Genomic DNA, 15,038 nt, shown 5'->3' on the forward strand with positions numbered 1-15,038 from the left:
GTGCATAGTGTTATTTTTTCCAACAAACAAAGAAAGGCAAGAAGAGAGGGGGTGGGGGGTGGTTGAGCCAGCGATGGCTCACAGCATTGTTTGTCAAACCTCCGTGTAGAGTAGAAAGTTTGTTTGGGAGAAGCGTGTCATTAACCAAGTTTGACGTCTGTTGTTCATACTGTATGGGTTTCCTGTCATTCCCTTCCCTTCATTCCCCTATATGCAGCCAGTGAGTTTTGACGTTGGTGTATTGAGAGCGAGAGCTTAATAAAACCCATCAGTAAAAGAGAAACAACTGACTCGTTCATGGAGGGAGTGATAGTGTCATTGTTTTTACCGTCGCCATGTTTCAAAACATTCTCAGCTCTGTGCTCTATTGTAGACGAACCAGCTCACATCCTTGAACAAGCACAACATCTATGCTTTTAAAGTTTTAAAGTAAAGCGCCTACAGTAGCTGACAAAAATGAGAAATATGCCAATATAAGACACAATGCATGTGCTCTGGCTTTTAAAGCTTTTGCTAGTACCAATACATTTGAAATTTCAACTACTCCGTAACAACACCTTTCTGTGAGCCAGTGGGAAAAAGAAAATCCATTATCAATTTCCAACCAGTTCAGGTGAAAAAAGCCCAGATAGTGATGCTGAATACAGTGAATAGCAGTCCATTAAGACCTTGACAAACAACATGATACCATCTGCAGACACGGAATGTCTCATTATATCAATATAAGGTGTTAAGAACAACAAAAATAAAAGAAGAAAATGCGTTTCACAAAATAGCTACTGAAGTCAAACAAGTCCACTCCACTGCTATTGTTTTCTGAAAACAAAATAAAGCAATGAGACAATCATTGCATCCTTGTAAATGCTATAATCAAACAAGGCCCATTCCTTTAGCAAGGATGAAAATTCACATCCAGTCTATCCGGTATGTCAGACAGTCATGCTACTATACCAATCACATGCTGTGCACAGCAACCAATAAAGCTACAGAAAAATAATAATTTAAGCTACTGCATGCAGGTAGGTCTATTTTTTCTTACCTTAGGCTGGGTGCGACGTGGAAAGGCAACCTTAGGATCAATCTGAGGGAGAGAGGGGAAAAAGCAAAATCACTGTTAAAATCAGACCCGTCTGAACTGAGTGGTGCTGTGTGTGTGTGTGTGTGTGTGTGTGTGTGTGTGTGTGAGAGAGAGTGAGAGAGGCTGCTCAACAGTGATACTTGGTGGTCAAACAATGCTATTGCCATGCTCGGATGGACAGGGACAGACATAGGGACACACATAGCTGCGTAATGGAGTGGCTACTGGCTAGCACCACTCAAAAATGCAGGTACCATATTCTTTCTGGTAATGTTCTACTGTAGGTAGAGCCGTTTTGACTTTGGATGGGAAACACTGACTGAATATGATCGCTGATGGGGGTGGGGTGCTTGTGGCAACTCTGGATATTCCCATATAACCACATCAGAGTTGCCTTTTTCCTTCATCTTATGCTTGCTGAGTTATTAGCTTTATGTTATATTTATTTCCCATGTGTTTAACTGGCATGGGGGTGGGGTACTTTGTACATTCTGGCATTAGAAATAAAGAGGAGCAATTTCATGGGACAATGTCATGCTACGTTCTCTTATTCCCGGTCTAACGAGAACTTTCAAACAATCTAATCAAAACAGACTTTTTGAAGGAAGAAATCATAAACAGATCGAAATCACTCTCCTGCAGAAAATGACTTTGTGTTCAGCAGAGCAATCCTGTCATGTTGCTGCATCATATAATATTATCAGTTAATCAAATACATTAGTTTACTAATGAACAAAACATAACATTCAAATGTGGATTATCACAACATGTTTTCTGTGTATTTCGAATGACTACTCTTTCGGTCAGGCTTGATTTCCAACTGGCCCTGTAAAACAGGATGACTGGCTTGATTTGACTGGTCTTTTTACTTTACTTTGTTTATTTAGAAGGGACAATGCATATTAATGAATGCAATGTACATAAATACACCGGATTTAGCAAAAAATGCAAATTTTCATCCGCAGTCCACAAAAAAACAAAACAAAACAAGCAAACAGTACCTTACATTAGAAAACAAAGCATTTAAAAACATACATTCACAAGGAAAGTACAGTGTAAAGTGCATTTAGCAGCATTTTTAAGGGCGATACGGATTTGCAACTAAAGTAACTTGTGCATACGGTGCAGTATTGCTTTCAAATAATACAGGATTCAAGTAATACAGGATATGCTGTCTAGTGCACTAGAATATTAGACTATACATGGTCACAGGTTTGGCTGTCGAGTAGGGATGGGTCTGATTAATCGATAATTGGACCCGAAATTGATTATTAAAATTAATAATCGATAATCTTTTTTTTATTATGAAAATATTATCTGTTGGAAAGGCAACAAACAGGAAAGGGCTATAGGCCTACCAAAGTGTGCCTGCCTGCCTGGGATGTGTCTGTGTAGCTGCATGACTGAGAGAAGTGTGGAGAGTGGAGATCGACTCAAGATACAGGTTTGGAGGATTTAGCAGGTGTTGGGAATTCACCTAATCAGGCCTAGGCTGGGGTTGCTATGGTGATCAATTGGCTCAACACTGGACCAGGGACCACCAGTGGTCCTTGAGGGGTTCCAGGTGGTCCTCATCTAAAAGATGGCTGTTAGTAACCAAATTGACCCTTATTAACTCTCAAGAGTTACTTACATTAATTAACTTCCTTGGTATGAAGAGAGTTGAAACCAACTGCATTATTGGTGCCGTTTGGTAATGGTATCTGACATTATTAACCTGCTTGAGACAATTTCCGCAACTGAGTTAGTTAGTTGTAGGGTTCATAAAAAAATAAAAAAATCTTTATAAAAAATTAAAAATAACAAAAAAATAACTGATCCCTCTATCAGGCTTCCTTTTTATGAATTCACTTAGGGGAGGCGGGTACAGACACCACGTAGGGTCTTGTATATAAAACTATCCCGTTTAAAAACCTTAACATTTGCAAAACTCAAGAAACTGTACCTCTGAAGGATATTACAGTGGTGATATGAGTGGGGCTATCGAACACCTTTAGCGCACTCGTATATAGATGTTCATTATTCAATGGGCCCAACATGACCCCAATTGGTACTTGAACTGTGACACAAGTTCAAGTTCCTCCCCAGCCAGATTACTCTAGCACAGCGGTTCCCAAACCTTTTTGATGCACACCCCCCCACATGGAAATATAAATTGCATAAGCTATATAGAGACATATATTTCCTTTTTATCCACATATATGAACCTGAATATGGCATAATATATGCAGCATAGGCTATATTCTGCATTACTTGCCATATATTGGCATAATATGTTAATATATTTAAAATAAAACCATAGCACCACCATTAGACTTTTCACGTCACGCACCCCCTAGAAGGCGCTCGCGCACCACAAGGGGTGCACGCACCACAGTTTGGGAACCACTGCTCTAGCACAACTGGTTCTTTGGAAAAAGCCATGCAGATGGTCTTTGGCAGTGATCACATTATGTTAGAACGCGTAATGGGCAAGATGTCCAAAACAAGTCGTCTTGTCATATTGTGTATCTCATCTCAAATCACGGTCATCTTCATAGATCCAGGTTAAATTAAGAGATTGATTCAATACCACTTGGGTATAGCAAACGTGCAGATAACGAATTCCATTTCAAGATGTGTTTAGACAATTAGCCTCAGGCACAACCAATTCAAACTCAATTATGTTGGATGGCCTATTTGTGCAAAGACAATATTATATGCTTTGAATGGCAAAGTTCTACAGATGGAGATAAAATCGTACCTTCAAAATTTAAACCATATCTTATGTCATCTTACAATAGCCAACAATAGATGCCAAAACATTTGTGTATTTTTCGATCAAAAGGCCATAAAAAGCCAATTTGAATAACTTCCTGTGAACAAAAACACACTTTCTCATGACGTACAGCTACCCATAGATATAAAATATATATATGCCTCATTGACCGCTGCAGTACAACCGCATGTCCGACCGTTGTTTCCTCATGTCGGTACGTTGGTGTATAATCTGCGTGTGCATCCCGCTACCCTTATGAATAAAAAATGTATCTTGATTTCATTCATTCCTCCAAACAGCTGATTTTGATTACAGAACAACCGTACTCCTTTTTTAATCTCATTCAAATTGATATCCAGACAGTGTATTACTCATTTTAAACGAAATCAGCACGCTAAAATATGTATCTGAAATCATTATAAGTTAGAAATAAGCCACATAGAAGCAAACATGCTGAGCTGGCCTTGTCTCTAACTTGTAAACAAACAGCAGCGCTGCTACACACAGGTGCATTCTAACGAAGTTAACAAACAGCAGCGCTGCTACACACAGGTGCATTCTAATGTCCCATAGTCAAAGGGATGGGCTGCTCTGATTGGTTCAGAAACATGGAGGCTTCCGTTTCAGACTGAAACTTTAATAAAAAATCACACCAGTGTGAACCGAGTGGTGCAACTCCCGTCTATTGGTTCTCTGTATCGTTCCAATTTGTATCGTTCCAATTTCTTCTCTGTATCGTTCCAATTTCTTCTCTGTATCGTTCCAATTTCTTCTCGTCCAGCGGGTGGCAGCCATGTCACATACTTCTCTCGTTCCAATTTCACGCATGCGCACACCACTCGTGCTCATGATACAAACGGACATTGCTGGATGTAGGAGTGGTTGCATCACTCAAAAAATAATAAAAAATAATTTTCAATTGAAAAAGTATGACTTTCTTATGTAACAGTTCATTACTTTTGATGGAAGTTAACTGCCAGGAAATGTTGCTTTTTCACAGCAGTAAGAGAAATCCCATACCGCCGCCAACAGCAAACAGCACCTTTTCAGATAAAGGACTGCATGAATACCGTGGCGTGGACACAGCCCATCGACTACATGACTATAACACTTTGTGAACCAGCTGATTCTCTCAAGGTCTTAATCATGACTATATGTCAGGCTAATAAAACAGCACAAGAGTAGTACTCCTTCCATTTTCTCGCCCTTTATCTGTCACAGCGTTCTCCTGCTAGGCCCCTAAGGATCTTCTACACACGACTTGTGTCATTGTGTGTAGAAGATCAGTACAGAAGGCACTTGTATACCTCCTGAGTTCAGATCTTTCAACAGGACTTTGTACATTAATACAGCTCCTGGGTAAACTCTCTCCTTACAAACATCTATACTGGCAGAGCAAAATGATTTCGTTTTAAAACTGAAAGAGAAGTGCTTATCAAAGCACACAGCTTGTGCCCGTGTGTGTGCGCTCGTGTGTGTGTGTGTGTGTGTGTGTGTGTGTGTGTGTGTGTGTGTGTGTGTGTGTGTGTGTGTGTGTGTGTGTGTGTGTGTGTGTGTGTGTGTGTGTGCTAATCACATTGGAAATATGGAGAGAGAAAAATGTCATGTCAAAAGATTAAAAAAATGCTGTCAACATGTTCTGACTGCCACATGGAATAACTGTCTAAATAATATATTTTGCAGTTCAGTTATCAAAACATTTAGTTGCAGCACATACCGTATTTGTGGTATTTCACCAGTCATATGAAAGAACAAACGCCCCTCCCCCCAACATCCACTGAGAAACATTTACTGTAAGTTGCTGTTTGTACTGTACCAGAGGGCGATAGATACAATCTACACTTTAAAACCCTGAGTGATAGTTTAACTCTGACAGGGTACAAAACATAACCAAATTGACTCATAAGGGTCCAGGATTTTACTATGCAGGAGTCTAGGTCTAGTCTATGCCAGAGATTGGGCATTTCCTAGACCTAGAACAAGATTGGGATTTCGACTTTCAAATCCTGTCTGATGGAGAAGATTTAGACTTCGCCATGAACAGCTGCTCCTCTCTGGCTCTTGGGTCTTATCCTGCCATTCCTTAAACATCAAAACAGCAAGCAGAGGCTGACCCAAGGTCATTCAATAACGGCTGATATTACCTCAGGAGTCAGGACCAAATAGACTACCTTTAACACACAAGACAAAGCTTTGAATTTGTTTATTTTAGGCTGCAAAAAAATGCCCCATTTCATGGTTCAACCACACATGATATTTCATTTACAGTTATTGGAAAGTTTACATTTCTGAAGATTTCCTCAGAAGGATTATAGAAAATCAAATCGTTAGGCCAATGAATATTCACACCTCTAATAAAAGGTGGCACATAAATAGAGTTTGGCTTGATTTGATTTCATAGTGTTAGATTTACTTTCTTGGAGAGCTATTTCAAGAATAATTTGAAAATGAAAAGAAAAAAAGACAACCAGTAAAAAAAACTTCCACACCATAACAAAACAAACCATAATCACTGACCCAATCAACAGACATCATAGACACTTCTTATGGTAACATGTCATTGGTTCAACCTCCCGTTAGTTCGACCATTACTAGCCTCGATACCCAGGCTTTCATTTCGTCTGCGCGAAAGATGAAAGCCTGGAAAAAGCCGTGGGCTGAACCAGTCTAAAAGTGGGAGTCAACCCTTCCGCGTAGGCGTCGCTCTAAATGATGTGACGTAGCGCTGCACTAGGGGGGAGAGGAGGGGCCGGGGGTGACGGACAGATCGATGAGATCCAATCAGGGTGCGCGTTTTTCTGAGCCGCGGCCCTCCCATCTAGGCCAGAAATGTCTCTGCTTAGGTCAGGCTAGACCATTACTAACCCTATCTCTAACCCTAACCTAAACATAACCGCAAGCACGGGATCAGCACATGTTCACCAACCTTAATGCATGTTCGCCAACATTAATGCATGTTCGCCAACCTTAATGCATGTTCGCCAACCTTAATGCATGTTCGCCAACCTTAATGCATGTTCGGACTAACGGGACTTCGGATCTATGGGCAGTCCCCCTTCTTATATGGTATATTATTATATAATAGTTCCCAATTTCCACTCTTTTTCATATTAGCCTAACAACTGAATCCCTTTACTGACAGATGCTATGGCTTCAATATTTCTAAATGGAACAAAGCTTCATGAAAAATGGTAAATATGCTCTGAATTACCAGCATGTCTGTTTTGAAGCCTCGGGCTGTGCTTTCCCATATGTTCTATTCACATTCATCCCAGTCAGAGTCTGAAAGTGGGATTTTTTATTCCATTACTGGACAGAAGGCAAAAAGCTGTAATAGGGGACAAGAATGCTGTGATGACGGTGTTCCTGTTGACACGGTCTGTTCATGTACTCACTCAACCATCATTGTGGGGCAACTTTTTAAAGATATGACAGGCCTTTATGCAATGCAAACTGAACAGCATGCGTGTGTAAAGACAAGATATATGGAACACTGTATACTTACTCGACCCAACAGACACAGCCTATTGACTACTTGTAAGGAAAACAATACAGACAGATGTCTCAGGTTTGCACAAGAAACAACAACGTGCATGCTGAGGACAAAACAGAACTACAACGTTGATGTCAATGACATCTTGTCTCGGCATCATCCTTTGATTACTCAGACAGCAGCCCAAACATCATCCAATTACAAACATGACTAGTGAACCATGCAGTTTCCATTTAAAATGTTTATTATAGCTCGAAGTTACTACTAGACTCATTGTGCCATTATCAGTAATATCAATACATTTCCAGCAAAGGGGCTTTAAGTAAAATTGAAAATGGACCTGAACAGGGCACACATACTGAAATGTGTCCCTGAATGTACTGGCATTCCCCCCACTATAATTGTATGCAAAATAAAAAGCTAAATGAATGCCACCATTACTGTGTCTGAAAATATATTTAACAAAGTGCCTGCAACACAAATTGATTTAAACCCGTTTCAACCTGTGCTGCATATTCTTCCCCCTCGCTGCCCTCCCCCCCTCTGCCCTCAGCTTTCTGTCTCTCTACCAGGGGTTCTCAACCTTTTTGGCTGGGGACCCCCGGAAATGCTTTGGCCATGCCTCTTAGTTTTTCAAGGGAGGTCAGAGATAGGCACAGCAGGCCTAACAGAGCATAAGACTCTTAGCTAATTTATCACCGACATCGCCTTTTGACGCCTGGCCCGTTTTCTAATGGCGCTCGGTCAAAACACTCCTGTTTCGGTGCGGTGGAAAAAAAACTATGCCGTCTATGGGGATTTTAGAACGCCAATATCTCGGATTCTTCTTTTTGGGTCAAAACAAGCTCGATTTTTTACTTTTTCTGCAATTATTGGATAGTGTACAGTACACTCAGTACTGTACAGTATGGTGACAGGAAATGGGGGAGAAAGACAGGGAGTGACACGCAGCAAAGTCGTTGGGATCGGGAGTCGAACCCGTGACACGCAGTCAGGCTGGATTAGCATTTAGCAGCCTAGGTGCCCGGACCGCTAGGCCGGCCGGGTCCAGTCCCTGACAAGTCTGACTTCAGTGGAACTCTCTCTAATGCATTAGAGATATCTCTAATGCATTAGAGATATCTCTTCAAATTTGACCCATTTAATTATTTGTCTACTGACAAATAAAAAAAGAGAAAATAATTCACAATAGTTTGTTTTTCACAAGAGCATAATGTATGCGGGACACCGACGTGTGTGTGTGTGTGTGTGTGTGTGTGTGTGTGTGTGTGTGTGTGTGTGTGTGTGTGTGTGTGTGTGTGTGTGTGTGTGTGTGTGTGTGTGTGTGTGTGTCAGTACATGCATATGTTATTGTCAGAGTGGCATTTGCTTAGTCTTATACATTTGTACAAAGTGTAATGATACAAAATATTTGTCATTAATCCTTCTGCATCGGCTTAGGCACCGACATTCACTTAAACATTTAGTTTAATGTCTAATTAGCTACTTTCTAAGAAATAAATAGATGTATTATTATGTTTAATTGGCCAGGGAACATAGCGATTCTAAGATGTGCACTGTGTTACTTTGCTAATGATAACATGTAATATATGTGTTATGTGGCGCACTCTGCAATAAGGAAGGGGGTGTGTCAGGCTCATTCATCTACTGGAGTGAAAGGAGGGAACACATATTGTATTCAGCCCAGGGTGACATTTTACTACTAGTCTAGGTATTGAATGGCTCTCATTTATTTTCCCCTCATATGACCTTGATCTGAACAGCCCGTTAACCTAATTTAGCATGACAACACAGGAACATAAAAAGTAGTCCAGTGAGTAGGTCACTTGCTCCACATGCTGCTAGCACTGCTTATTTTACAAAACATGAAATGAACAGCAATAAGAAATATTAAACCAAATGAACTCACCGTCTTTGAGTCTAATTCATGGTGTGGCTGAGCTAAGACTTTATCTACGCTGGCAGCATCTGTAAACGTAACAAACCCAAAACCTCTGCAACACAAAGAAAGCACACACAAACCAAGCAAGTTAAAATAACATGTATGGGTAATCTAAACCAAACATTAACAATGTTAATTTGCAGTGTCAAATTTATTATGGCATTTTATTATAATGGATTATAATCAAGGTTAGTCCTGTTGTACATTTAAACGGCTGGTTATTAATGGTTAGGTATGTGAGAAAAGGCAACAGCAGCCACCCATTGCAGTGTAGTCACAAAGTCAATGTCAAACTGAATTCAGCTGCAGCTTTACAGCATTGAGCATTTAAGCTTATCTGGCTTGCTGTGAAACCACACGCGCGCAGTCTCTCTCTCTCTCTCTCTCTCCCCTCTCACTCTCACTCTCACTCTCACTCTCACTCTCACTCTCTCTCACACACACACACACACACACACACACACACAGTCAGACACACACACACACACACACACACACACACACACGCACACACGCACGCACATGCACGATTTAACACAACGGAGAAAGTACCCAATATCGCTAATCGATAAACAAAAAGAGTAAAAGTAGAAAGAAACCCTTTACCTGGAACGTTTTGTCGTGGGGTCTCTCATCACCATACATTCTCTTATTTCTCCAAATTTACTAAAATAGTCTCTAAGGCTGTCTGTGAAGAGAGAAAAACACGTCGAAAAGAAACGGTCATGCTGAGTGTGGGATTAAAAAAACTAAGAAAAGAAAAGACGCCCCGCGATGCGCATATAGGGGTCGAATAGAGGACTTTAGATTATTGGAGATCAAAAATAACATTGCGCGCACACACACTCGCAAGACATCCCATCCAGCAGCACACGACTGGACAGCGCGCGCGCGCGCACGCGCGCACACACACACACACACACACACACACACACACACACACACGGCAATGGGTCGTTAACAGCCGGGAAACTAGAAACATTCAGCCACAACGTGACAGATTCACAATAGTCTCACCTGGTGAGGTCTGCCAGCTCAGGCCACCGATAAACATTTTACTGTGGGGAGAAAACACAGCAGAAGTGAGTCCAGATGTCAGTTCGGCCATTTTGACGACTAACTACTTCTAAAAGCGACCTTAAAGGCTCGGAGGAATAAGGAAAAGCACATTTGCCGGCGCGCAGCAATAATCCCGTTGTATGTTGAGAAACGGTGGGTGTGTGTGTGTGGGGAGAGGGGGGGGGGCAGAGAGAGGCCACATCACTTGCTATAAAAGCTGAAGCTCCTGCAAACTGCGTGCGTGTGGTGGTGGAGAAGCCGCGGTGAAGTGCGTACTGTGTGACGAGGCAAGCCGAAGAAGTCCCCGGCTCAAGAACATTCGAAACGTGGAAAAACATTCGCGACACACACACACACACACACACACAGTCTAGAAGATGAAAATGTCTCCTTTTCTTACCCCGGGTCATGTTGTGAATCGTTTAGGCTGACGGTTCCAGATGTGGCTTGTTGTTGTTGTTGACTCCCGTCTCCTTCCATATCTAAGCAAACTATGCTGGGCAGTAAGTACAGTAACAGACACACACACACTGACACACACATACATACACACGCGCACGCTGCATGCACACATACACGCACGCACGCACGCACACACACACAGGAGGAGATACGACAGGAGATATGCAAAGCCCCGCTGTGAGAATATTACCGAGCCGGGGAATGAAGCGTCACACGTGGGCTCAGCTCAGCCTCTCTCTCTCTCTCTCTCTCTCTCTCTCTGCTGCTCTCTACCTTTGGAAGCACCGAGGGGGCGGGGCGTGGTGTCCTGTCATTGCAAAAATAGCCGACCTACAAGCTCACAGCGCGTCGCCTTCGCGACGCGCTGTGAGCTTGTAGGTCGGCTATTTTGGGGGGCACGCGCTACCGTCACACGACGAAGCCTGTGTTTTCTCTTAGAGGTTTAACCGCGAGGAGAGGGCGGGGCGTCATTCTCTGTCATCTATTTATCCTAACCAATCCGATTGACGTCAATTAAACACGATATTATTTGCAAAGTTGGAAACCAGTCGTCCAATTTGTCAGTACTTTCCTGCTATTGACAACTTTGGTTGTCAACATACGTTTTGATGATAGGTCATACTGAATAACCGGACCATGTCAATTTTCCAACATTCATAGTTAAATAAAGCATTGACTGAAAGTCAGTATACATGAAAGGACTAGGAGACAGTAAATAAGGGATATATATAGGCTTTTTACTCCGTAAGTAGCCTATGGTAGGTAGAGTGCAGAGCTTCTGTGCACTTCATGAACCTTTTGCATCAATTAGCCTACTGTAAGACTATACTGACTTGAATTTCTCCCCAAAGATCAATACATTGTAACTAATCTAACCTCATCATAACATAATATAATATCTGTGACTGCAGTAAAGGAATTTTGTGCTTGAGTAAGAGTTGATAAATAATTCAAATAGCAGGATTAATTTGTTCATATTAAACCCCAGACCTGTTATGTGTGAATTTAAGATGAAAAGTGAAATTCTTGACAGAAAGAAGCGTGTGTACAGTATTTATGACTTTGAATTAATATAGGCTACTTGTACATCAATTACAACACACAAACAGTTTCAGCTCATAGGGAAAACGGTTAAAGCATACCAGTAGCCTGCCCTACAGCACCAACAAGCATTTAGCCCTGAGGATGAACGTGCGTGCGTGTGTACGTGTGTATGTGTATGTGTGTTGTCCGTTGGAGTCAAGCACTTGTTGATGTAAGCACTTGACCCTTCCTGTGACCCCATGCAGTCAAGCTGCAGGTCAGCTGCAGGTCACATTACAGACAGACATAAGGACAGCTTTGTGCTGCAATAAGTGATTTGAACACTTAAAGGATTTGCATGTCATTAAACTGTACATTAAACATGGACTACACTGCAAAGTAGACTAAACTGCTACTAAAGATACCCGTTTTGTTAATTTAACTGTGTTGAGATGAAGTATTTGGATAATTTGTCTCCCCCTAGTGTTTTCTTCATAATTCTGTGCTCAACCAAGTCAGGGACACTTGGTTCTCAGTTCTCACAATTAATTTTTCTTTAATTCGTCTCTATGTGTGTGCGTGCGTGTGCGTGTGCGTGTGTGTCCTGAATATAGGAGGGGCTAGCTTGGCAGCGCCCTTCACAAAGTGCTCCTATGAGGACATGTCTCCGCCCGATCAGGTAGCCTATAGGTTATTGTGGGCCAGCAATGTTCTGACCTCGCCAATCAGGAGCTAACGTGTTAGGTTTCTGGTCTAGAGGGGCGGGTCATGGCTGAGATTTGCGCACGCCCTGATTGGATCTCACCGATCTGTCGGTCAGCCCCGGCCCCTCCTCTCCCCCTAGTGCAGTGCTAACGGCACATAATTTGGTGTTCGAACCCGGGTTCGAACTGCCCGGGTTCGAACTGGCAACCTTGTGGTTCCCACCGAGCCACTCTACCCCTGAGCCGCCGCCGCCCTGGAAGATGGCTGATGAGATGTTGGCGACACTAGGCTCCAGGCACTGTGGGTTGCCTCCTGGCCTGACTCCTCCTTCGTCTGACCAGAAGTGTGGAATCCTCGAGTCGCATGGAGGCCGATTTTAAACACTCCTTACCGGTTTTACCACAGTCTGTAACTTTTTGGGTTCCTCCTCATGGAAGAAGTGGTTTAGGATGCAACCCTCTCCACCCCGGGTTGCCGTCTTCGTGATCGTCATCCTTCCCATCTGTTCCTGGTTGTCAATTGCACTCCCAGGCTCCATATATGGAGCTGGCCTGTTCTGACATCACAATGATGTTCTGACATCTGCATAAACTCCGTATTTTGGGCATGCCTGACAAAGAACTTCATATATGGGCATAATAAATCTGTAATAATTGAGTGCAGATCATATTGCCCAATAACTGTCAGACACTAGCTGTGGGGAAAAAATGAAATCAACCAGGTGCTCAGTCTACAGTCGAAGGTACAAAACTTAAAAAGGTACGTTTGGTGCTTCAAGGATCAAGGGGACTATGGAACAAGAAAGGGGTGATCCAAGCACTACAAAAAAGTTAGGAAAAAAAGGAGGATATGAAATCTGCCCTCTTTCTTGAACTGTCAGACACTGTTTGTGTCTGTCAGACTCTGATATGAAAGAACTGCTGCTCACCATTCATTGAAATGCATGTGAATGACCACAAGAGGGCACTCAAATCCAGTGCAATGAAAGGTTTAACTTGACAGGGGTCATGTGTTCCATAGGTGCAGTGCACCCAAGCCTTGCTGCCTAGGATACATGCATCCAGTTAAAATCTGTATGTATGTATGTATGTATGTATGTATTTGGTTAAAATGGGTATTGTTTAAAAAAAGGCAAAAGCATGCTCTGTTGCACTGGCCTAAAAGTGGGTCCTTAAAAACTGCTTCAACTTCTGAGATGTATGTATGTATGTATGTATGTATTTAAAAGGGGGGGGCTTTTTTGTAAAATCCCAGCCCACAATACCTTCATATATTTAAAAATAATTCCAAAATAGGGTTACCAGTGAAGGGCAACCTGCCTATTCACTGGGGACTATGCAAGGCAGAGGCGTCCACCCCCCTGAGTCCAAGTCAGACTAGACCACATACCTAATGTGTGTATGTATGTATGTATGTATGTATGTATGTATGTTGTTAAAATGGGTAAGGTTTAAAAAAGGCAAAAGTATGCTGTTGCGCTGGCCTAAAAGTGGATCCTTAAAAACTGCTTCCACTTGTGAGATTTGGTTTGGTTCATTAGCCACCAGAAGGCATACCTTATAAGGTCCAAGTATGTATGTATTTAAAAGGGGGCTTTTTGTGTAAAATCCCAGCCTACAATACCTTCATATATTTAAAATCCAGAGTAAAGTTACCACCAGTGAAGGGCAACCTAATGTATGTTGTATGTATGTATGTATGTATGTATGTAACTTCTAGTGATTTTTACTAGTCGACTAGTTGTTTAACTACCTATTATTTCTTTTTTTAATAATATTTGTACATGAAAACTGTGTGCACTGGTGACTATAACTATAATCTAGCTGATCTTGAGGCCTACAAAAACGGGAACCCCCCCCCCCCACACACACACACACACACACACACACACACACACACACACACACACACACACACACACACACACACACACACACACACACACACACACACACACACACACACACACACACACACACACACACACACACACTTTTCTTCTTTTCTTATCAACTAGTCAACTACTACCAACAAGGTCAACTAGTGGATTTACTACTATAGTCAACTAGTTGAATAGTCGACTAGTTGCTTAAAGCCCTAGTATGTATGTATGTATGTATGTATGTACTGTAGCCTATGTGTTTTTTTTGTTTTGTTTTTAATCACGGTCATTTTTACATACATTCAGTCTTTGCATTTAACACATCCTTCCTAACTGAGCATGGTCCAATGTATTCAATTAATCGTGTAATTATTAGTTATCTCCACATCATGCCTGCGTTGATTGTCAGTTGTGTTCACCTGTGTATGTTTAGCTCTGTGAGTTATTAAATGTTGGTATTGTGTTCTGTTCCCGGCAGTACTTATTATTCCTAGTCCTCCTCAGTATATTCTTCGTGCTCCTAGTGTGTTCCTGGGTCCTCATCTGACAGTGACACAAACTGTGACAGATTCAGCTATTTCTCAAGCATAATGGGAACACTCAGACCCCTCTGAAGTGAAGTGAACAATACTCAGC

The 15,038-nt window shown here is 41.9% G+C and overlaps 1 protein-coding gene across 1 annotated transcript in view; it reads right to left on the reverse strand.

Annotated features, from left to right (window-relative positions):
* Positions 1 to 10,477, reverse strand: part of LOC310869531 (RNA-binding protein Musashi homolog 2-like) — a 295,317-nt gene extending 284,840 nt beyond the window's left edge. The window contains 4 exon segments of the mRNA XM_083780315.1: positions 1,040 to 1,081; positions 9,239 to 9,323; positions 9,878 to 9,959; positions 10,289 to 10,477. Coding sequence (XP_083636441.1) covers positions 1,040 to 1,081; positions 9,239 to 9,323; positions 9,878 to 9,959; positions 10,289 to 10,379 — 300 coding nt within the window. The 5' untranslated portion in view covers positions 10,380 to 10,477.
* Between the last annotated feature and the right edge of the window lie 4,561 nt (positions 10,478 to 15,038).

Source organism: Protomyctophum parallelum (genome assembly GCF_964188405.1).
Source record: "Protomyctophum parallelum genome assembly, chromosome: 1".
In the NCBI taxonomy this organism is placed as follows: domain Eukaryota; kingdom Metazoa; phylum Chordata; class Actinopteri; order Myctophiformes; family Myctophidae; genus Protomyctophum; species Protomyctophum parallelum.